The sequence below is a fragment of the Castanea sativa genome, chromosome 6, assembly GCF_040712315.1.
Source record: "Castanea sativa cultivar Marrone di Chiusa Pesio chromosome 6, ASM4071231v1".
NCBI lineage: Eukaryota > Viridiplantae > Streptophyta > Magnoliopsida > Fagales > Fagaceae > Castanea > Castanea sativa.
Genome location: NC_134018.1, coordinates 2024839 through 2049765, shown reverse-complemented (window position 1 = coordinate 2049765; position 24927 = coordinate 2024839). Strand labels below are relative to the sequence as shown.

The 24927-nt window shown below is 33.4% G+C and overlaps 1 protein-coding gene across 3 annotated transcripts; it reads left to right on the top strand.

Annotated features, from left to right (window-relative positions):
* Window positions 1-4487: 4487 nt before the first annotated feature.
* Window positions 4488-24235, top strand: LOC142641520 (heavy metal-associated isoprenylated plant protein 47-like). Of its 3 annotated transcripts, none has more exons than XM_075815952.1 (3): window positions 4488-4601; window positions 4764-4842; window positions 4928-5467. In XM_075815952.1, exons 1-3 carry the CDS (start codon window positions 4596-4598, stop codon window positions 5224-5226), a joined length of 384 nt encoding a protein of 127 aa, XP_075672067.1. In that variant the 5' UTR covers window positions 4488-4595; the 3' UTR covers window positions 5227-5467. The 3 variants fall into 3 exon arrangements, with proteins under 3 accessions (XP_075672067.1, XP_075672069.1, XP_075672068.1); XM_075815954.1 differs by lacking the exons at window positions 4764-4842; window positions 4928-5467 and adding exons at window positions 23647-23725; window positions 23811-24235 and having other exon boundaries at window positions 4535-4601; XM_075815953.1 differs by lacking the exons at window positions 4488-4601; window positions 4764-4842; window positions 4928-5467 and adding exons at window positions 23439-23499; window positions 23647-23725; window positions 23811-24235.
* Window positions 24236-24927: the final 692 nt, after the last annotated feature.

Below are 24927 nucleotides of genomic sequence, written 5' to 3'. Positions count from 1 at the left end.
ATTTAGATCTCATAAATTCTAACATTCAAATTGGTAGATTTTAAAGATGTCAAAAATATTTATAAAATGGAAATAAAAATAAAAATATATATGATGAAATGATATATGCTATTCAAAATTCTAAAAGAGAAATTGAATCAAGAACCTCTCTCTCTCTCTCTCTCTCTCTCTCTCTCTCTCTCTCTCTCTCTCTCTCTCTCTCTCTCTGTGCAATCACATATTCTTATATGTATGCATATGTATGTATAAATTTGTGTAGTTTAACCATGCTTCAATACTGTAATCCGAGCCCCCACTCGAAAATTCTTGACTCTAACCGTGTTCAAGGACCTTCTAGATCTGCTATGTGAACCCCACTCTAACCGTGTCATGGAATAAAGATTCTAATCATACTATTTGGTAAATATCAAAATATATCATTCGTAGGCAAAGAAAAAATCAAACTTATAAAACAAAAAATCAAACTTGTTTTGAGAAGCCAGTCATAAAGCACAAGTCAAGATTTTTTGACCACGGAAAAAACGTGAGAGAGAGAGAGAGAGAGAGAGAGAGAGAGATGACTGATATAGTGTGAACAATTAATCTTATAACAAGATAATTTCTGTCATAAAATCGACATAGATAACAGACTTGTTCGCTTTGTACCCTGGTATATTCTTCTGATCAATATCTGTATTTTGATACTGCTGTTTGAGGGTGGTACTAGGTTATATTTTTAATTCAAATGTACAATCACCAATAATAATAATAATAAAAAAGTCATTGCATAGTTTCCTGTAAGTAATATATTAAAAGAGGTCTAACCCGTCAAGTGCGCTTCAGATCCTTTACATCAGGAATAAGACCTAGACCATCGAACTCAAACACATAAACTTCATGTTCTGTAATATTCCTTGAATACAAACTTCTAATTACAAAAATAAACTATATATACATGCATACATGTCAACTTCCTCGAGTGGCATCCCTATTATTTTATTAACATTACCCACCATGCCAAGATATCGCATCCATGAAACAATATTGGTACATAATTAATTTTTGTTTTTGTTTTGTTGTTTAGGACTTTGCAAAAGCTAGAGACCCCATCTTGTTTTGAACAATGAAGCTTTCACATATGGAACAAGAGGTCCACTTTCTTCTTTATGATTTTTTAATATCATTTTTAATGTGATCTTTTAGAAATTAGAACTTAGATATGTCCTGTGTACAGTGATATATGTCATGATCAATTAATTAGACAAGGTCCAAGATTCTCGATGATGGACTAATTAAAGAAATAGACACATACATGATCACCAAACCAAATCTTGTCTGCATCAATCATATAGCTGAGCATACTAAGCTCTTTCTTTTCTTTGTATACTTTTTCTTCAGTGAGATGGCCCATCTGTTAACATTTTGTCATATGTTTTAAACACTCGAGTCTTTTATTATTATTATTATTATTTAATCTTTTCAGTTTCTCCTCTCCATCTCTATCATCTTAAAAAATGTTTGACCTTGGTGAGAACATCTGGACAATTTATGACTTAATTACTTAAAATTACTCTCATATGTAGTGATGGTTATTTAATTTTGCCCCCGTGGTTATCCAATCCGCCCTAATTTGCATACCAAATGGGGGAAGGAAAAGGATTAAATCCTTCCCTTAAAATAGGTTTTGGATGGTGCGGGTGTTGGGGGAACCCACTCCATTTATAATTAAAAATTAAAAATATTTTTTTATCCTTTTTTTTTTTTTTATATACATGACATATATGTTCTTTAATTTTCAAACTTTAAATTTTATGAATTTTTTGGGTGTTGTATTATTGATTTTTATGTTTTCATGTTTATAATTTTAGTTGCTATATTTCTATATATGTTTGAATTGTTTTAATGGTTTTTAAGACTTAAATTATTGTATTATTAGATAGTTTTGTAGTCTTAGAACTTAATTCTTTAATAAATTATTAATCGAAGGAGAAGAATAATGAGTGGGGTAGGGCAGGTGTCTGTGGGTACCAACTATGGGTGGGAAAAAAATAAAAAGAAAAAACTGCCCCAAAGTGAGGATAGGGCAGGGGCAAAAGATAAGGATGGAAAACAGAGTAGAGACAGAAAATAGGAAACCAACCACATTCCTACTCTTATGATATTATATTAAAAGAAAGTTGCCAATTACCTTCTTGCTGTTGTTAAAAAGAATAAATATGTCCACTTGCAAAATCTATTAAGAATGATAGAATGCATCAAATGTTAAGATTTCTCTATTAACTTCATACTAGTAAAAGTTATAAATAAAAGAAATTAATATACAGTCATAAATATATCCTCTCAAAAGATTAATCTAAATATAAGAAATTTAAACTTGTTATTTGGTAATAGTAAGAAAAATAAATAAATTCATTTGAAATTAATAATAATAATAATAATAATAATAATAATATTTGGAAGTTATTGAAAATGAATTGGAAAAATAAACAATATTTAGAAGTTGGTTAGGAGATATTTGATCACTTCTAAAAAATAGACATATAGGAATTAGAAAACATTTTTATTTCTTGATAATATATAGTAGACAATATTTGTAGTGGATTGGAGGATTAAACCTGGGAGGGGCTGAGACTTGAGAGGAAGTTGTGGATTTTTTTTTTCTATGGAAGGGGTGGACCTTTTGGTTTTGGGGCGTACGTAGAGATAGTCTTTCCGCGTTTTTTGACAAGTAAGCTTGCATTCATAACAACATAACACAACTCTCACGAATTTTTTCGCAATTGTTAGCGTAACAAGTTATTAATGATAGACAATAAAGTGGTGTTATTAGTGGTGGTATGGGTTTTATGGCACTTTGATATTTTGAAATATTTTGTTTAGAATCTCAAGTTTTGGGTTCAATCCCTAGACCAAATTTCAATTTGATTGGTTAACAAATATAAGAGAAATATGAAACCATATATGAAGCTAGATGGGCGAAAGATCAGGTTTTGAAACTCTTCAAGTCAGGTGGCCCCCGTCCCGCCGCTGGGGGGGGGGGGGGTCACAGAGTTAGTTTTTTGTGCAGGAGAGAAAAAAAATCATGCAGGGTGGAGAAAAGAAAGAGTATGTGTTGTCTTATTAGTGGTCCCATAATCTTCAAAATGTTTACAACAATATCATTGAGTAATGCTATTCAAAAGCTAAAATATGCTCTAGTGTGTTTTCAAAATACAATGTTTGAACAACCTAAATTAAGACCTGTAACTCGAACATTCTTAATCAAACACTCTTACTAAACATATATATATATATTTTTTTTAAAAATATTTTTTACAATAGTTTTCAGTGTTTAAACATTGAAAAAACGGTTGTTTAAAATTACACACCAAATAGGCCCTTGATGCTTGTTTTTGTACTGAACCTAATGAAGAAACTATGCTTCACAGTTTCATATTTACCATCATATGGTTCCCACACAGCACGCAAAACAACTATTCATATTTAGGTAGTTATACACATCCTATTAAATACATTCTTATACATATGCTTACAGTCCACAGAATTGTGACTTGAAGTCTAAGAAATCGTGAATTTCAAGTCACACTTTCTGTGGACTTTAAGCTTATGTGAAAGAATGTTTATAATAGAAATATAGAATCTGTAGTATTTTTCCAAATATTTCTCTTTGAGAGGGTTTGATTCATTTGTTCCCAAATGACACGTATGGTAGGTCCAGTCTCGTGGCTTTTCAGCGCAGCAGCATCTCATCATGTAACAGAATTAAGCTTACTTTGGGTTTTAATCTTCGATTATAAGAGGTAGTAGATTTTTAATGGGATGTGATTATGTGTATTACCTCCTAATATTTAATTTGCAAAAATCTAATGCGATATTATTAGAAGGCATAATAGGTTCTTTTATATAGTGTTCTTATTGAATTTAATTTCTAATCACGATGCGGAAGTATATTCTGATTTAATTTGAACCCTGTATTCACTTGATAAAGTTGTACGATTTAGTTGTAATGCAAAATAGTGGGGGAATATGGGTATTTATCCCTAATTTACAAACTATGCAACAAAATGTTCATATTTTGAAACTATTTAACAAAATATCCCTGTTTTTGAAACTCAATTTTAACAAAATCGAGTTACAGGTGAAACTCGATATTAGCAATCATATTTTACCACTTAAATTTTTATAAAATTTAAGTAAAACTTGACATTGTTAATGTTGAGTTGCACTTAAAAATATATACATAACTCAATTTTTGAAAATATCGAGTTTTACACAAAACTCGATTTTCTTAAAATCAAGTTTAAAAAATAGAAACATTTTACTAAATAGTTTCAAAATAGAAATATTTTACTCCATAGTTTTACAATTAGAGGCAAATGCACGTTTTCCCCAAAATAATGGCCATATTGAAAGAACCGTAGCACCCACATACTTACTTAGAAGAAGTTTTTTTCTTGGAGCACTTCATGTATTATTGGTGCTTACGTATTGCATGTATATTTTCCACAAAGCTATATAAATATATAGCTCTACAATTTCTCTCCCCGTTAACACAGTTTAAGCCCATCAGACTTCTCTCATAGAGTGCGCTACGTTGCTTTTTCCTCCTCCAAAACATGAAGGTAAACCCTTGTAAATTTCACGATGATTGCACCAAAAGCAAATTTTCTGAAGCTTTATTTGCCTTTTAGATTTATAAACAATTTCTCTTCTAGATTTATAAAGCTTTGGTATATTTTAGAAATTAATTACTTACTGTGCCTTTTATTTTATGGTGCATGTAGCAAAAAATTATTATCCGGGTGCAAATGAACTGTGAAAAATGCAGAATCAAGGCCATGAAGATTGCTAGCAACACTTATGGTTAGCATCAAACACTCAATTTTTATTTGGGCTTCTGAGAAACCAATGCTAAGGAACTTGTGTATAATGTGCATTGATTCTACAGGTGTGATCTCAGTGGCAGTAGAAGGGTCTGATAAAGATCATTTGGTGGTGATTGGCGAAGGTGTGCACTCCGCTAACTTGACCGGCTCATTGAGGAAGAAGCTTTCCTATGGTGCCGCCATTTTGAGCGTTGAAGAAGTGAAGGAGAAAGAAAAGAAGGCGGAAGAGAAAGAAAAGCCAAAGGAGGATAAGAATCCAAATAATCCTGAAGAACATGTGCTAGTGTTCCATCAATATTCACCAGTTCCCATGTTCTGTGAAGTCTATGATCCTGTTCCAAGTTTCTGCTCCATCATGTGATCTATGAGCCGAGAATTTGCTCTCTTTTTTTTCTTTTTTGTGTTTAAACAATCATGTATGTTGAGGAATTTGATGCTTCAGTGCAAAAGGAATAGTCAATTTCCCCATCTTTTTGTTTCATGAATGTAATGCCCTGATTGTTGCAATATGGACTTTGCTAGTATTCCAAGTATTGGTTAAACCACTAATGTGAAAAAACTTCTTTCATATCATAATCGTAGAGTTATAAGCTATGTAATTATATATGCATGTACTGCACACATTGATTAGGGAAGAACAGGGATAAGTATATGATCAACCCTACTAAAGTTTGAATTTAATTTTAAATCAAACTAAAAGTTGTATCTTATCACATAGTCTTGTTTCAAATGATTGCAGTTTGTACTTTTATTGAATCTCAATTAAGATGAACTAACATAAAGCTGTATAATAAACTGCACTTGAGACTTAATTAAGAACAAATTGAGAACCCTCAAACAAAAAAAGAAAAGAAAAAAATGCCATCAAAGTATTGATTAGGGATAAATAAGGATAATTATACTATAAGCCCTAGCAAAGTTTGAGTTTAATTTTAAATTAAACTAAATAAATTATACATCATCTCATTTCAAATTATTGCAATTTGTACTTCATTAAATCTCTAAGTTTTTTTTATAGGAATTAAATCTCTAAATTGAACTAACATAAAGCTATATAATAAACAATACTTCAGACTTATTCAAGCTCTAATTTAAAACTCATGAAATGTTTTCCAAAATTAAACCCTCTTTGAATTAACATAAATCTATAATGAACTATAATTTTTCTCTCCTCTCCTCCCATCTCATTCCATCTAAACATGGCATTAAAATGTTAAAAAAAAAAAAAAAGGAGTTAAATATTAATACTTTAATTAGAGTCACTCACAAAAATAACAATTTGAAAAGTATATGACTTTTGTCCAACTTTGACGAACGATTATCACGTTGGTCTTTGCTCCCACGCGCGTTTACGAAAAATTGTTTTGTCCATTTTCTCAAATGAGAATGTCCCACAATTGTTTCAGAGAGAAGAGATAGATCACCATCCAATGGGCCTAATAATTTTTTCCCTTTTGTCCCAACTCCTACGTACACGGCCAAGCCAAAAAAATAGACTTGAACAATCAAAGACCAATGTGACATTTCAAATCACAACTTTTTACATACAAAATTGAACTTTACCATAAAGTTTCACAAAAACTACTAGTCATCCTTAGCTATACTCTTGAATCTCACCTACCAAATCCTACAATCTTAACCGTTCATCTGAATTCCTCAATCATCCTCTAAAAGTGTATAAACTTTTTGAACTTCAGTGCTTTCAGATTAAGGTGCTGATTGGCCATTTGAGAAAGTATCTCCAATTATCAAGCATTCACATCTTCGTTAAAGAGGTTCACTTTCAGATCTTCCTGGTCAAGATCGTGTCTGCATATTGTGTATTAAAAAAAAAATTATGCATGACATGGAGAATTATTAACCACTCATCACAGTCAGCTTCAAGCTTAGGTCTAGACTCTAAACCATAACATTCCAGGTCTTTCAAGCCCAAAAAGCTAGTCCAAGAATAAGGTTTCAAACTTTCTGATGTGAAAGATCTCAACCTAGCAAACATTTCCTGAATAAAGGTACTTTCATCTTTTAACAAAGAAAAAATAACGTGCTCAAGTAAAAAATTAAGATGGTGTTAGACAGGAGGGACCTTTGGAAGACTGGAGTGAAGACAATCAATATTTTCCAAGTTTTTACAGATTCTAAACAGGTCCATCAGCTTTCAGATAAATTTTTGATCATTCACAATGAGTTCCTTTAATTTGGCTGCTACTGATCAGCAATGCCACACTCACATACAGTCTTAGGTATAAGAGGAAGTCCATGATAATGTATACATACAGCAAATCTGTTGAAATTAAAAGAGAAATAGAAAATTATAGTGAGCAGAAGTATAAAAGAGAAAGAATACATACATAGTTCGTCTGACGGTCGACCTCCATGGAGATAGTCTTTGACAACTACTTCTTTGATATTATCAGTGTATTGTACAATGAATACTATTAAACTTAGTAGAGTATGTATACTTCTACTGAGTTTAGATGCCATTGGATTACGTGTATATGGCTTATTACATAATTGGGCCCTCTATGCCAATACATAAAATATTATGAATTTATATTATAAACCCACTAACTATCTTTAACAATAAACGATTAAAAAATACAAATTCAATGCACATTATCTAATAGGTCCCCAATGGCAAAGCTAGGATTTGAGTTGAAGGGGGGGGGGGGGGGGATTTTATATTTGATATTAGCATTTACACAAATTTATGTGAATATATAATATTTGAGACCAATTTGAAAAATTAAAAGCTATTCATTTAAATACTAAATGATATTTAACGTAATTATACACAAAAAATCTACAAACAAAAAAAAAACTTATTCATAATATTGTATTTATCTATTGAGATATTTCTAACATGAGTGATCTTTTTTTATTAAAAAAAAAAAAATTTAGAACCAAAACTCAAGTTATGAATATAACTATTAGTAGTTAGATAGATACTGAGTGAAATATATGTGAATTTCTATTATTTTAGCTAATGTGTTCCTATAAAATATTCGTATTATAATATGATAGGGACAAACTAAAAAAATTTTAGTGCAAGGCATGCTAGTGGAGTACTTAATATTCCTCAATAGTTCATTTAGAAGTTATGTTCAAAATTAAAGAAATAAAATGGCATTTAAAAAACCCAAAAACAAAAAGTAGGCAGGGATATTTAATAACTAAATGTATTTTTTGGGTAGGCCGGCTCCACCCCAGACATCCCCTCAAGTTGAAGGTTCATGTGATGCCATGAGAGTTTCAACTTGTCACGGGAAAACACAAAACGGTAAGAGGAAAGACCTTTTGATCATGATGTTGACAAGTTGGTGTTTGATAGAAATAAACACACTTGAAGATCCTTACGAATAACGTTGCCACTTACAAATGAATACGTAATGCTTCGCAATAAGATTAGTGAGTAGTGACACTAATATTTTCACATCAAAGTATAGGCACAATGGGCAATAAGACACCAATGGTTCTTGGAGGACCACAATATGAGATTGTAGCCAAGAAAAATAACAAACCCACCAGAGTATTGTAGATTATCAACACTTTCAGCCCAATCTACATTTGAAAACAATGAAAAGCTTGAAGATATACAAACACCATTTCAAAATAATGGAAGAGTCCTAATTTTCTAATTTTAAATGTCCAAAGGGAAAAATGGTAATGTTACACATCTAGAGTTAAAATAATTATTTTATGTTTCCTATATTATTATCTAAAAGCTGAATTACAGCATTTAATATTGCTACATTCTTGTAAAGCCATATCAGCCTAGCATTTCAGTTTATTCAATTCATTTTGGTAAACTTTGGTCTATGTTGGTCCGGTTCGGTCGACCTCAGTCCAGTTTGGTCTACTTACGTCCATTCAGTCCATTTCAGTCCACTTCAGTTATTCAGTCCACTTCAGTCCATTTAGTCCACTTCAGCCTATTCAGTCTAATTTGGTCTATTCTGCTCATTTCGGTTAACTTCAGCCCATTCCGTCTATTCAGTCCACTTCCGTCCACTCAGTCTAATTTGGTCTATTCATTTTATTTCAGTCCACTTTAGTCCATTTCGGTCCATTTTAGTCCATTTCGGTCCACTTCTATCTGCTTCAGTTCATTTGGTCCACTTCATTGACGCTTTGGGAGGTTAGGTTTGTTTAGAAAGAAGAGATGTACTTCATTAACAATTATGTCACATTTTTCAACGTAATGTTGGTAGTTCTTGATAACATTTTTCTTATGGATGATGGAATATATTTTCTAACAGAGGGTGCAAATGGCCATGAAGATTGCAGCAATAGCAGATGGTTAATACCAAATCAATCCTAGCATTTTGGCTTTTCGAAACAATATATAATATATTGTCAAGATGGTACGTACTTATATATTCCTAGTTACTGCTCCATCATGTGATCTACATTTTTCTGATTCTTGCAAAGTCCATTTATCACATCTGAATTTTCTTTTCTTTTTTTATTTCTCTTTTTTTTTTTTTTTTTTTTTAAAAAAAAATTCAATGCATTATGTTGATTCGAGTGTTACCTTCAGATGGGTTAGATTATAGTTCTTGTTTGGTTATTATTTTGGCCAATGCCTGAAATATATTACTTGTTTGATTTGATTTTTATAGATATTTTTCTAAAGAATTTATTCTTGAGATTGGGAAAAAAAAAGTTTTAAGTTGTTTTCTAAATAATTAAAAAATACTATTGGAAACATGTAAATATAAAAGTGTTTTCAAAACAAAAAGAAATTGAAAACTTATTTGAAAAAAAAAAAAAAACAATTTGTCCCAATTGAATGAGATTGCCTAAACTCACTCAACCCATGGGTCAAACCATCAAACATGAACAAAATAAATCAATAACCTTGATCAATAATGCCTTCCTTTAGATAGGTTAAGCATGTTGTTTGAACGGGCTTTTGTTGAATAAGTTAGCAAGAATTGCGCTCGACCTCAACCTGACTCATCTACCTTCCCCAAACTATGTATTATATCCAACCTATATTAATTGCCAACTTGATCAAAATCCCGTGAATGGCAAGCTTAGGGGTGCCCTAGCAGCTCTACGTGTGTGTGTGTATATATGATCACTAGCTAGTTCACTTCTTTTTACATTTGTATTTATTGCATTCATCTACTGTCAATCATATTAAATATTATTTAAATGAGTCTTATTTCTACAAGGGATAATATCTCATCCCGTGTCATTTCAACCAATTTAGGGTACAATGAGATGTTAGACCTATTTTTTTTTTTATTTTACGGAAAGCTCCCCTCAAACCAAGTTTTTTGTTTTTTTAATAAAAAACCAGTTATTTAACTTCTCCAAAATCCTTTTTATTGACTTATCATGGGAGCTGTTTTGTCCAATCGTACTAGTTGATCTCTAAGGTGGTGAGTACGTTTCATATTGGCTAAGGCATCTGTACTCTAGTTTGCTTCCCTGTCGCATGTAAGTATGGAGGATTTGGCAGTTAAGGATTCTCTGCATTAGTGACCTGCAATCATTCATAACATGCATCAAAATCGTTATTATAGTTCTAGAAAATCAAATTTCTATAAGGTGTTTTGAACTAGAGTTCATTTTATATACAATTTTGCCAGCATGAAAAAAATGTTCATTTTTTTAATATAGAAAAACAGTACTAAGGAAACTTCATTAAAAAAAAAAAGTGAAAAGGCTTCTTAATTAGATTAATACACCTGAAAACATCATTGCAATTGTTAGAAATACTGAATAAGTGTATTGTATTTCACGAGTAATAGAATATACATGAGTGCCTTTATATAGGAGGCAGAGTGTGCAATACAAGTAAGTATATTATACAAGTAAACAATGTGGGCCTAAAACCCACATACCCTAAGACACATTAACAGCCCCCCTCAAACTCAAGGTGGATGTGAAACTAACTTGAGGTTGTCAACCAAAGTACGAAGGGGTCCCTTAAGATGTGACTTCGTGAAGATATTTGCAAGTTGATTTTTAGAGGAGACTGAGATCAGTTTGAGAGCACCATGGACAAAATGATAACGGATAAAATGACAATCAATTTAGATGTGTTTAGTCCATTCATGGAAGGCATCATTGTGAGCAATATGAATGGCATTCTGATTGTCACAATAAAAAGGAGTAGTAGAGGATGTGGACACACCTAAGTCTTTGAAAAGCCATCATAGCCAAAGGAGCTCAGACTTGGTATCAACAAGGGCACGATATTCTGCTTCAATACTAGAGCGGGCCACATGAGTTTGTTTCTTGCTTCACCAAGAAATCAGAGAAGAACCAAATAGAAAGCAATAACCAGTGGTAGACCTGCGATCAGTGAGATGCCTAATCAACATCAGAAAATGCACAGAGAATAAGAGGAAACTGAGCAGAGTAGAAAAGACCATGGAAGAGAGTGTCATTTAGGTATCGAAGAATGCACAGAACAACAGCATAGTGAGTCGATTGTGGAGCAAACAGATACTGGCTCACCTGATGAACAGCATACGAAATGTCTGGACGAGTGACAGTGAGATGCACTAGGCTGTCAACCAAATGTTTGTAAAGAGAGAGATTAGACAATAGTTTCCCTCCTAAGGGAGTCAGATGCGCATTATACTCAGCTGAAGTGTTAACAGTCTTGCTATTAGTGAGTTCAGCTCGAGACAAGAGTTCAGAGGCATACTTGGCTTGAGTAATATAAAGTCCATCTGTATAATGAGTGATTTCAAGATCCAAGAAGTAGCTGAGATGTCCAAGATCTTTCATCTCAAATTGCTGACTGAGAAAATCCTTGAGTTCTTGAATGCCACTGAGGTCATTACCAGTTATGATCATATCATCTATAGACAAGAGAAATAAAATAGTGTCTTTGTCAGTGCGATGAAGAAATAAGGTAGAATAATAATGACTGACCATGTAACCCAAGCAAGAGATGGTAGAGCTGAATTTGAAAAACCAAGCTCGTGGAGCTTGTTTAAGGCCATAAAGTGCACGTTAAAGGTGACAAACCTTATTTGACTCAACAGAGAAACCAAGAGGAGGTTGCATATAAACTTCTTCACTTAAATCCCCATTAAGGAATGCATTTTTGATATCCACCTGAAAAAGGTCTCTTTTACTGGCAACAGCAACAGTTAAGAGGGTACAAACAGATGAGATACGAGCAACCGGAGCAAAGGTCACTTCATAATCAATCTCATACTCGTGTGTAAAATTTTTTGCAACAAGACGAGCTTTGTAGCGCTCAATGGACCCATCAGAACAAGTCTTAATCTTATAGATCCACTTATAACCAACCATAGATTTCCCAGGGGAAGAGTCACCAAATCCCAAATATGTTTTTTAGATTATGTATCAAGTTCTTCTTTCATTGAAATCTACCATAAAAGGTCAATTAAACCCTCACGATAGGTGTGAGGCTCGTGCAGTGTAGCAAGGGCAATGTAACAATGATAGTCAAGTAAATATGCAAGATTCAATCTTACCCGAGTCGAGTGGCGAGGTGGAATGTCTTGTGCAAGATCTTCCGACGAAGCAGGAGTAGGGGACCCAAGCTTTGGGTTGGGTAGCTCGTCTTCGACTGGTTCATCTTCCACCTGTTCATTAAAGGGTGAACTAGGAAATGGATCCAAGGTATCTAGTGGTTGGACAGAGAAATCAATAGGAGAATCAGGAGCAACCATAAGAGGATCAGGAACAGCTACAGAAGGAGTACGTGCCTCATCTAGAAAAAGATCTAAGACAGAGGAGGAAGATAGGGAGGCATGGAAGTGAGAGAGCTCAGTAAAGGAGCGATGTTCCCAAAAGAAAACATTACAGATATACGAAGACGATGAGAGACAGGATCATAACACCGATACCCCTTTTGAGTTTCGCCATAGCCAAGAAAACAACAAAGCCTTGACCGAAGCTCAAGTTTGTTATGCTCATGTAGCTGAAGAAGAACGAAACAAGAAGAACTGAATGAGCAAAGGTGGTGATAGTCTAGAAGTGACCCAAAAAGGCGCTCATATGGAGTTTGATTGTGGATCACAAGACTAGGAATGTGATTAATAGCACGAATAACATGAAGAGCAGCTTCGCCCCAAAAAGGAGCAAGAACTTTGGCAAAGAGAAGGAGAACATGAACAATGTCAAGAATATGACAAAGTTTTTGTTCGGCTCTACCACTTTGCTAAGAGGTAACTAGACAAGTTAGTTGATGAACACTACCATAGGAATGCAAAACAACTTGGAAAGCATATTGACTGTACTCAAGAGCATTATCAGATCGAAATTTTTTGATATGTTTGAAAAATTAAGTTTCAACCATTTTTGCAAAATTAGAATATACTTGCAATAATTCAAAACGATATTTCATATGAAAAATCCAACTATAGTGGGAATAATCATCAACAAAAATAACAAAATATCGAGATCCACTAATACTAGAGACAGAGGAAGGCCCCCAGACATCAGAATGAATTAGGTCAAAAATATCAATGGACATTGATTCATTAGTATTGAAAGGAAAAACTGGTTGTTTTCTAAACTGGCATGAAACATAATCAAAATTTTTTGTGGACACTAAACCTAACAAACCTCTAGAAGCCAAGTGTTGTATTCGAGAGGAGGATGCGTGATCAAGTTGGGCATGCCAAAGTGCAAGGGAAGGAATAGAAGAAACTGCAGCAACGGAAACAAGAGCAACAAGTGGAAGACGAAGGTTTTCCACGGGAAACATACGTCCAACTCTGGGACTAGTCCCAAACTCCTATCCCATCCTTGAATCTGACACAATACACCCAGAATAATCAAAGATAATGCAATAACCCAACTCAGCTAATTGTCTCACAAAAAATAAATTGTAAGAAAGGTCAAGAACATTAAAGGCCCTAGGAACTGAGAGATTGGAGGTCGAAACGGAACCTATAATATGACCAAACATTGTGGAACCATTTGTTGTGCGAATAATAAAAGGGTGTGGTACAGGTATAAGTTCAGAAAATAAGGATGAGTGAGGTGTCATGTGATTGCAATAAGAAGAATCCATAAGGCAAGAGGAATGAGACATACCAGATAAAGCTAAGAGAGAAGAGGAATAAGATGCATTACCAACCATATGAATGACATTAGCGACGATGTTTTTAAGGTCATCTGTGGACATGGTGAAAGTGTGCCCTGAAGACTTAAACTGTGCAAAGACGGGAGCCATTGGTTGGGCACTTTCAGTGTTAGCAACCATAGCAGCAAAAATTAAAATAGTTGATTTGTTGCGATGATAACAAGTCTCAATATTGTAGCCAAAACGTTTGCAAAAATTACAAAAACATTTGTTGGATTAACGACGACGATTATTGCAGCAAGAAGAAGACCTATCCTTATTCTTCATTTAAAAGCAAAATATGCAAAAATAGACTACAAAAATGAAATCTACGCAAAAAAACTAGGTAAAGAGCACCTAGACTACAAAAAGTCAACGGTCAAAAACGGCGGTCAAGGGTCAACCGTGATAACGTCAACGGCTTTATGGGCGCTGACATCAACGGTTGGCGTGGCACTAAAGTGGTAGTGATGACATCAAAGATGACGTTAGCAAGTAACCCAGCGGCGCGTGGGGTGCATGAGGTGCGTGGATCAACTCGCCGAAACTTCGTGCAGCATGTGAGGGCGCGTTGGATATCCAATGTGGCCGATTTTTTTACGATGATGTATATCAGGAAAAGTCGATTACAATGGTGGCCGTGGTGTCAAGATCAGAACAACATTGGTGTCATGTGAAGAGCGTGGAAGGATTTGGCCGAAACTGTGACCGACATGTGGTGTCGCCTGCAATCTCCAATGGCTGCAAGACTTTCATGGACGAGTAGATCGGGGCAAGACGATCATAGTAGTACTTGCACAAATGTAATTGGAGCATGATGCACAGTGGTAATGGGAAGGCAGTGGTCTTTGTGGTGCGAGACGACTACGACTGCAAGTCCGGAACTAGAGACGATGACTAAGAGACGTCGGAGATTCAATGGCGAATGGCTGCAATGACGGCAGAAGCAAGGAACACCAAAAAGAGACAAGACTGCAAAGAAAGTTTTAGAGCATTGTCTCTGTTACCATGTTAAAAATATTGAATAAGTGTATTGTATTTCATGAGTATATAGAATATACATGAGTGCCTTATATATTAGGCATTGTGTGCAGTACAAATAAGTGTGTTATACAAGTAAACATGGTGGACCTAAAGCCTACATACCCTAATACACGTTAATAATAATGTCCCCACTTTCACAATTATGAAAAGTAAGTTTTGTTGCGTTTAAAGATTTCAAAGTTAGTATTTACTAGTTGCACAGTAAAGCCTGTCTCTTCTAGCCAATTAAGAATGTTCCAAGATGATTAATTATCCATAAACTAATCTTGAGTAGTTTATCTAATTGGCCAGAAGATGATTAATTATCCAAGCCTGTCTCTTCTGGCCAATTAAGGATCATTAATTAGTTTATCTCATATCTCTCAAAAAACAAAAAAAAAAAGTTTATCATATATATTTTTTCCATAAACATTTTGCGTCATTGTTGACATCATTTCTTCAATAATGTTAAGGACACTATTTTTCTTAGACTTTTTTACATAAAAGCAATACTAGTGTCACAACTTGTGGCATAACTTGTGTCACAACTCGTCCATGTGGCGAGCTGTGGTTGGTAGAGGAGTGTTGGTGGGTCCATGTGGGGACACCCCTCCACCAACCACAACTCGCCACATGGCGAGTTGTGACACAAGTTATGCCACAAGTTGTGGCTCCAACATTAATCTTTACATAATAGTTAACAATATTATTGTAACATCATTACATCACTCTTATTATATATCAATTATAATAAACAATTTTAACTCATAACAAGCAATATATATGTGAACTCAAAACAATATAGATTAACAATTATGATAAATGCTATTCATAAATATAGACCTACAATTTCTTCCTCCATTAACACAGATTAAGCCCACCAAAGTTCTCTGCACGGAGGTTGCTTGTTGTCCCCTCTTATAAAATATGAAGGTAGGTAAACCTCGTTAATTACAAAAATCTCTAGAAAACAACAAAAGCTTTAGTATATATTTTAGAATTATTAATTACACTGTTTTTTTTTTTTTTTTTTAATCTTAATGTGTAGCAAAAAATAGTTATCAAGGTGCAAATGACTTGCGACAAATGCAGAACCAAGGCCATGAAGATTGCCGCAAAAACTCGCGGTTAGCATCAAAACACTCCTAAATTCTTTTTAGCTTTTGTGAAACTATAGTTATGGTTTTGTTTAGATGAACTTATTTTCACTTTAAAACAGAATGTACAGATTTTTTAAGCATCACTTTTTTTAAGGTACAATTGTAATGTACTTTAGAATAATAAATAAATAAATCGATGAAAATAAACTCATCTGAATGCATAAACGCATAAACGCTCATTTATTCTGTAGGTGTGATATCTGTGGCATTAGAAGGGTCAGATAAAGATCAGTTGGTTGTAATTGGTGAAGATGTTGACTCGGCCAAGTTGACCTGCTTGTTAGGGAAGAAGCTTTGCTATGCATCCATATTGAGCGTTGAAAAAATGAAGCCCAATGAAGAAGAATCAGATGATGAGAAGCCAGAGATTCCGAATTGTACCATTACAACAAGTTATCCACCATTTCCCAGGCTCTGTGAAGTAGTAGTACTAGTCTATGATCCGAGTCCAAGTTTCTGCTCCATCATGTGACCAATGTTTTGTTCATTATTGCAACCTAGGTCCAATTTTTTTGTGTTTTTGTATTATGTTCATTCTATTGCATTAGAAAATGGGGTCGTGTTAGATTACAATTCTTGTTAGGTTGACCTTAATTAATTTTGTCAATTGGCTGAAATAAATTAGTAGTTCATGGGTATATGTTTTTTGAATAAGCATGTCTGTTCAAGATTTTGATGCCTCATGTGCAAAGAGAATAGATAAACCCACTTATTTTATATTTTATGAACTCAAAGCCCGCACTTTTGCCATCATGATCGTAACCTAGCTCGTTGTATTAAAAGATTCAAAAGGTCTAGAGCGCTAATTAATTAATAGGGTGAAAATAGGTTTTTGCTCTTTTCGCAAAAAAAAATCAGCATGTTGCCCTCTTTCCCAAACTAATTAGGGAAATGTCCCTCTTTTGAAACTCGATTTTTTCAAAATCGAGTTAAGCCATATAACGACGTTTTAAGGAGCCTATAATGACGTTTTGGAACTCGATCTCCATGAAATCGAGTTATAGGTATAAAAAAAAAATGTATGTAACTTGAGTTTATGGAGCTCGAGTTCCAAAACGCCACTATAGGCCCTTAAAACGTCACTATAAGTTCCTTAAAATGCTGCTATAGGGCTCTAGAATTTGAAACTCGATTTTGAGAAAATCGAGTTTCAAAAGAGGAGTATTTTCCTAATTAGTTTGGAAATGGGGCAGCACACTGATTTTTTTTTTTTTTTTGCGAAAAGGGCAAAGACCCATTTTCCCCTAATTAATAGCCCATTTGCACCATCTTTAAGCTTATTCTTATTGCCAAGGTGCTTCCACTGCAAGATCATTCTCTCAATTACATCCAATATTTTAGCCATGAAGGATTGCAAGTCAAGAATAATCTCTTAGCCTATTAACACTTTTATTCATGGTATCAAAGCCATAATCTAAGCTAAAACGTAACCTATGCCAAACATGTCTTCTAACTCATCGTCTCCTACAACCAACACAGCTTCAAATTATTTAAAAAAAAAAAAAAAATCATTGCATCAAACATTATTGCTCATTCTTTCAAACATATCCAACCTCTTGTATCGATATAGCTAAAGGCATACTCCTTGCTTGGCTCATCAATAACACCTTCAAAAGTCCTAAAATAAATGAGTGACAAGAGTTGCACAATGGTATAGTCCGCAAGCCCACCCCAAAAATCAACATCTAACTTTATTTCCTTAATAATTGACTAGCCCCATCACACACGCGAAGTGCGTGCGATGAGACTTTATTTTTTTAGCAGTACTATTTTGTAGAAAAAAATATGTTTTATTTTATTTTATATATATAATTTTTATTTTGAAAATAAAATTTATAAGTAAATAAAGTAATTTGAAAATTAACAAGAAAGTTATCCTATTTTATAGGCAATGTTTTAGTAGAAGTTAGAGTGACATTTTTACCAAATTGTCCTTTAATTCTGTCTCTACTTAAACATAGGATTATAGGGGTAATTTTGAACTAAAAAATATGGAATCCAAACAGAGGAAGCCCCTTAAATTGTAGTATAGATAATATGACATAAAATCTACAAACTACCAAAAACTTTAGAGCTCAAATGATACTTTTCGTTGTTTTAATAAAAACATTCAGGATTCAAATTCTCTTTATCATATCTACCCTATTATTGAAACTATCAAATTACATATTTAAAAAAATGCAGAACTTTTTTTTTAAAGGTTTCCTTTTTCGTTTGTTAAGTAGTAATTTAAATAGATGAGATGAGTCAATTAATGACTATTTAGTATTCTATCCTTTCCCCATTAGTCCATAACATTAGTTATTGAAAAAAAGTTAGATGGGATGTAGAAGCTACCAGACATAGGGTGAGTTTGGTTCAATTTTTTGAAAGTAGGCTCTTTGAAAAAGAGGAATTTTCAAAAAGTACGGTATGAAATTGGATTTTTTGAAAAAGCTGAGTGTTTGGTAAAAAGTGTTAAAAAATATTTTTTGAAAAAATTGAATATTTGGCTAATACTTATAAAAGTGGCAGTTTGAGTTATAAATTACCAGAAATGACAAGATATATATAGAGAGAATTCTTTGTTTTAATTACATCTCTTAATGCAAGTTTTTTTTTTTTTTTTTAGAAACACACACACACACACACACACACACATATAGGGGAAGGGGGATGAGATAAAAGAATACACTCACACGCCAAGACCAATATTTTCACAAAAATTTCACAATAAAGTTTATATGACAAGTTGTTAATGGTAGAAAAAAAAAATAATGTCACTAGTAGGTCTAGATGAGAACCAATAACAACTTACTATGTAAACTTTATTATGAAATTGTTATAAAAATATTTTGTCAATAGCACTATTTTTTTCTAAAAAAAATAGTATTAATTTAAAAAGTTTAGAAATATAATAAAATGTCACAATATTTTTACAATACTCTTTGTTTTTAGTTGTGGTCAATCTTAGTCTAATATTTTATTAATTAATTTTATTTTATTTTGACATATGAAATATTTGATACCTCAGCTATTATGAAAATTTGTTGTGTTTTAACACAATTGTAATTTTTATTTAGTAAATTACCTTACATCATCTCCACGTGTCCCACTCACTATCAAATTTTTTTTTTTCCTTCCCTTTTTTCTCATCCACCCGTTTCTTCCCCCATTCCCATCAAATATCTTTACTTTTCCTCCACTCCCTATCTTGTCCCTTCTCTTCTTCAGGTCTTCTTCCTCACCCAAACACAAACACATGCTCCAAAACACAAACACACACAGAAAAAAGAAAACACAAAGAGAGAGAGAGAGAGAGAGAGAGAGAGAGAGAGAGAGAGAGATATTTGGGGACGAAATCGATCAACGCTGCCACCATCGCATCACAACACACAAAACCCAGCAACCTATAACCCCTCAAACCACCACACACCACAATCCACCACCGGACCCATGCCAAAAAAATCATAGCCCATCATCGGCAAGCTTGAGCAATCCATCATCAAAGGAGAGGTTGAGCACCTCCATCAAAGGACCACGTCGTCGAAACCACCAGACCCACGACACCACCAGATTTACGGTGCCACTAGACCCACGACCCACGCCAAAATATGCCCATTGTGAGAGAGAGATGTGATGAGAGAGAGACAGACCAGAACATTGTGGAGAAAGAGAAAGGAGATGAGAAACAGATAAAATGAAGAGAGAGAAAGAGTCAGATATGTTAAGTAAGTGAATAAAAAAATATTATTTCATTTTACAATTGTGCTACAATACCGTCACAAATTTGTGACAGTACTGTAGCACAATTGTAAATTTTTTTAGGATACAAAACTGGATAATGCGACATTTTTGTGTTTTGAATGTTAAAATATATCTACATATAGCATATGGCAATTGCTTCACAATGTGATAGGCATTTGATGAATATTGCTAACTCATCCACGAGAATTGAGATGTAAACCTTTTGTCTTTGTTTTGTTCTTGCTCTCCTGGTTTCTTGTGCTTCCAATTTGTGACGTCTGCATGAGTTGATAATTAAACATATGTATTTTCCTTGCGTAAGCCTTCTAAATTGATTGTCATCTTTTGAACATGAAACACAAAAAAAAAAAATAATAAAAAATTAATTAATTAAAATTAAATTAAATTAAAATTAAAATTAAAATTTTATTTATTATATTGTTTATATAATACCAATTGCATATTTTTCAAAAAAAAAAAATCAATCACATCAATTTTTTGTCATTTTTATTGTAAAATTGATAGTAATTTTAATATTTTTATTCTATAAAAATTTTTATGACTTCCTATAATTCAATTATAATATTATTAAAACTATCTTAATAATTTAATTATATGTTATTGTAAATTTATTGAATTTTTTAATAAAAATCTAGTTGGCATAAAGTAATAAATTTCTTGAAACATGTAATAAATTTTTACTTAAAAAAGTAAAATTTCTTATCAAGCTACAATGTATTGGTAATAGAGTTTCTTATAAACTAAACTATATTCATAAGTAATTAATAATAGTGAATAAATTTATTACATAAAAAAGATAGCTAATTGATGGAACCATAGCTTCTAGAACTCAACATTTATTATATAATATATGATTTATTAATCCTTTTATAAATATAATTAGAATTTACTTTTTGTACGTGACTCTCCAAAAAGTATGAGCTCTCCCATAAAACTAAAAGCAAAAAAATTTAGATCTCATAAATTCTAACATTCAAATTGGTAGATTTTAAAGATGTCAAAAATATTTATAAAATGGAAATGGAAATGAAAATAAAAATATATTTGATGAAATGATATATGCTATTCAAAATTCTAAAAGAGAAATTGGACCAAGAACCTCTCTCTCTCTCTCTCTCTCTCTCTCTCTCTCTCTCTCTCTCTCTCTCTCTCTCTCTCTCTCTCTCTCTCTCTCTCTGCAATCACATACTCTTATATGTATGCATCTGTAATATTCCTGGCATACAACCTTCTAATTACAAAAATAAACTCTATATACATGCATGTCAACTTCCTCGAGTGGCACCCCTATTATTTTATAAACATTACCTACCAAGATATCGCATTCATGAAACAAAATTGGGGCACTTTTTTTTTTTTTAGGACTTTGAAAAAGTTAGAGACCCCATCTTGTTTTGAACAATGAAGCTTTCACATATGGAATAAGAGGTCCACCTTCTCCTTTATGATTTTTTTTTAATATTATTTGTGATGTGATCGTTTAGATATTAGAACTTAGATAAGTTCTGTGTACAGTGATATATGTCATGATCAATTAATTAGGCAAGGTCCAAGTTTCTCGATGATGGACTAATCAAAACAATAGACATATTCATGATCATAAAACCAAATCCTGTCTATACATCCATCATTTTTTATTTTTGTTTCTTATTGATATTATTCTTTTTTGAAATGTCGAAGTTTCTGTTAACATTTTGTCATGGTCTTTTTTATTGATATAAGTCTTTATGGTTTTGAAAGTTGAAACTCTTCAAGTCAGGTGGGCGGGTTCATAGAGCTAGTTGGTGAGTGGGCCCGGGGGTGAATTCACAGAGCTAGTTGTTGTTTTTGATGTGATGGTTCATTGCCGTCATTGAAACAGAAGTTTAGTGACAGAAATGTGGGCCCAGGCGTCCAGCAATGTGGGTTTGTGCAGGAGGGAAAAAAAAAAAGTCACGCAGGAGAGAGAAAAGAAAGATTTCGTGTTGTGTTGTCTTATCAGTAAGTTAAAGTGGTTTGATAAAGGTATTTTTAGTTTTTAAATAATATTATATATTTTTTAATATATTTTTTATTTGTATATATTTTTAAAAAATATAAACATTATTAGAATAATTTTACTAAACAATTCCCTATTTTTTCAAAATACAGTGTTTCAAGAACTCAAATTGAGATTTGTATCTGACTCAAATACTCTTAGTCAAACACTCTTATCAAACATAAATTTTTTTTCAACAGTTTTCAGTATTTAAATACTAAAAATTATTGTTTAAAATTGCATACCAAATAGATCCTTTGTGATTGTTTTTGTACTGAACCTAACGAAGAAACTATGCTTAATGGTTTCATATTTACCATCATATGGTTCCCACACAACATCCAAAGCAACTATTCATATTTAGGTAATATTTATTATACACATTCTATTGTATACATTCTTATACACATGTTTAAAGTGCACAGAACTCGTAACTTAAATTCTAAGAAATCATGAATTTCAATTCACAATTTTTGTGCACTTTAACCTTATGTGAAAGAATGTGTATAATAGGAATATAAAATGTGTACTAGTATTTTTCCAAATATTTCTCTTTTGAGGGTTTGACTCATTTGTTCCCAAATGACATGTACAGTAGGTCTTGCCTAGTGGCTTTTCAGCTCAGCAGCATCTCAGCATGTAACAGAAATAAACTTAGTTTGGGTTTTAATCTTCGATTATAAGAGGTAGTAGAGTTTTAATGGGATGTGATTATGTGTACGTATTTCCTCCTAATATATATTTTATTTCCAAAAATCTAATGCAATATTATTAGAAGGCATAATAGGATCTTTTATATAATTTTCTTATTGAATTTAATTTCTAATCACAATACGAAAGTATAATCTGATTTAATTTGAACCTTGTATTCACTTGATAAATTGGTACGATTTAGTTGAAATGCAAAAAAGTGGTCATATTGAAAAGAACCGGAGCACCCACATACTTAAAAAGAAGTTTTTTACTTGGAGCACTTCATGTATTATTGGAGCTTACGTATTGCATTTTTACTAAAGAGTGTATATAAAAAATGGTAAAATAAGAGGTTCACACTCAGATACCAATTATTTTAGGAAGTACGAACAGAACAAACTCAGATACAATGCGTGTATTCCATGCGAGAAACCGTACCAACAGTAGGAACACACTCACAATCTCGCTGGCACCCGTTTTTATCATCGGCTAAAAAGAGTAATTTTTATATATTTTCGGAGTATAAAGAATGATGTCTTTTTTTTTTCATGTTCATGGTAAAGTTCTTTATTAAATTTATGATAAAGTCTACTATAAATATAAATAAAATGAACACTATTTCACTATACTCCGAAATTACCTAAAAATTTTTTTTGCTGAAAACTACTAAATCTCTCTCTCTCTCTCTCTCTCTCTCTCCGTCTTTTCTGACTTTCTCTCTCTGTCGTCCCCTCCCCTCCCTCACATACACAACCAAAAATTTCGTGCGTACTTCCATGCGTACTTGGAGCTTACGTACTGCATGCCTACTTGGAGCTAAGCTATATAAATAGTAATACAATTTCTTTCTTTCTGTTGACACAGCTTATGCCCATCAGAGTTCTCTCATAGAGTGCGCTACGTTGCTTTTTCCTTCTCCAAAACATGAAGGTAAACCTCGCAAATTTCACGAAGATTGCACCAAAAGCAAATTTTCTGAAGCTTTATTTTAACTTTTAGCTCTATAAAACAAGAAAAGCTTTGGTATATTTTAGAAACTAATTACTTACTGTGTCTTTTATTTCATGGTGCATGTAGCAAAAAATTATCATCCGGGTGCAAATGACCAATGAAAAATGCAGAATCAAGGCCATGAAGATCGCTAGCAACGCTGAGGGTTAGCATCAAAAACTCAATTTTTATTTTGGCTTTTGAGAAACCATTGCTAAGGAACTTGTATATAACGTGCATTGATTCTACAGGTGTGACCTCAGTGGCAGTAGAAGGGTCTGATAAAGATCAGTTGGTGGTGATTGGCGAAAGAGTGGACGCCGCTAACTTGACCGGTTCGTTGAGGAAGAAGCTTTCCTATGGTGCCGCCATTTTGAGCGTTGGAGAAGAGAAGGAGAAAGAAAAGCCAAAGGAGGACCTACAAAATAATCCTGAACAACATGCGCTAGTGTATCAATATCCACCAGTTCCCATGTTCCGTGAAGCTGTCTAGGATCCTGATCCAAGTCTCTGCTCCATCATGTGATCTATGAGCTGAGAATTTTGCTCTCTTTCTTTTTTGTTTAAACAATCATGTATGTTGAGGAATTTGATGCTTCAGTGCGAAGGGAATAGATAATTTCTCCGTCTTTTTGTTTCATGAATGTAATGCCCTGATTGTTGCAATATAGACTTTCCTAGTATTCTAAGTATTGGTTAAACCACTAATGTGAAAAAGCTTCTTTCATATCATAATCGTATAGTTATAAGGTATGTAATTATGGCTGCATTTGTTTCGGTGTAAATTAATTTTCGGGTGCAAAATAATTTCAGGTAAAAATATTTTTAGGAAAGGAAAATATTTTCGAGTGTATTGTTGCATTTTAAAAATTATATTAGAAAATAATTTTAAGTGTTTGGTAACATTCTGAAAATGCAAATTTTTTACTAATTTTTCACATTTTTCCAGTCATTTTCCCAGCATCCAAACAAAGCAATACATCAACTATTAAACAAACAAAAATCAAAAACACCATTCCCACATAAATCATTCGGTCAAGACTGAGAGAGGGAGGAGGAAGAGATCTCACAGCGCGATCTTACATCGCAAATCCGGTCCCATCTCATGGCGCGATCTCACGACGGTCGGTGCGATTTCACGGCGCGAGTTCTATGGCGCCTCGATCTCGCCGGTGCATAGTCAACGAAGCGATCTCGTGCCTCGATCTCGTTTGCACGAGCTTGACGGCACGGTCTTGCGGGCGCGCAGTCGACGGCGTGATCTCACGCCTCGATCTCGCCGGCGAGATCTCACTGGTGTGACTGCCGTTGCTCTCTCTCTCTCTCTCCTTTTCTATTTTCAGTCTGAAAAATTGTATTTGAAGGTAA

What these genes read in the sequence shown, in the direction of transcription:
- LOC142641520 (XM_075815952.1), top strand. An exon ending in GATTGCTAGCAACACTTATG is followed by an intron (nt 4,843 to 4,927) that starts GTTAGCATCAAA and finishes TTGATTCTACAG; the next exon opens with GTGTGATCTCAGTGGCAGTA.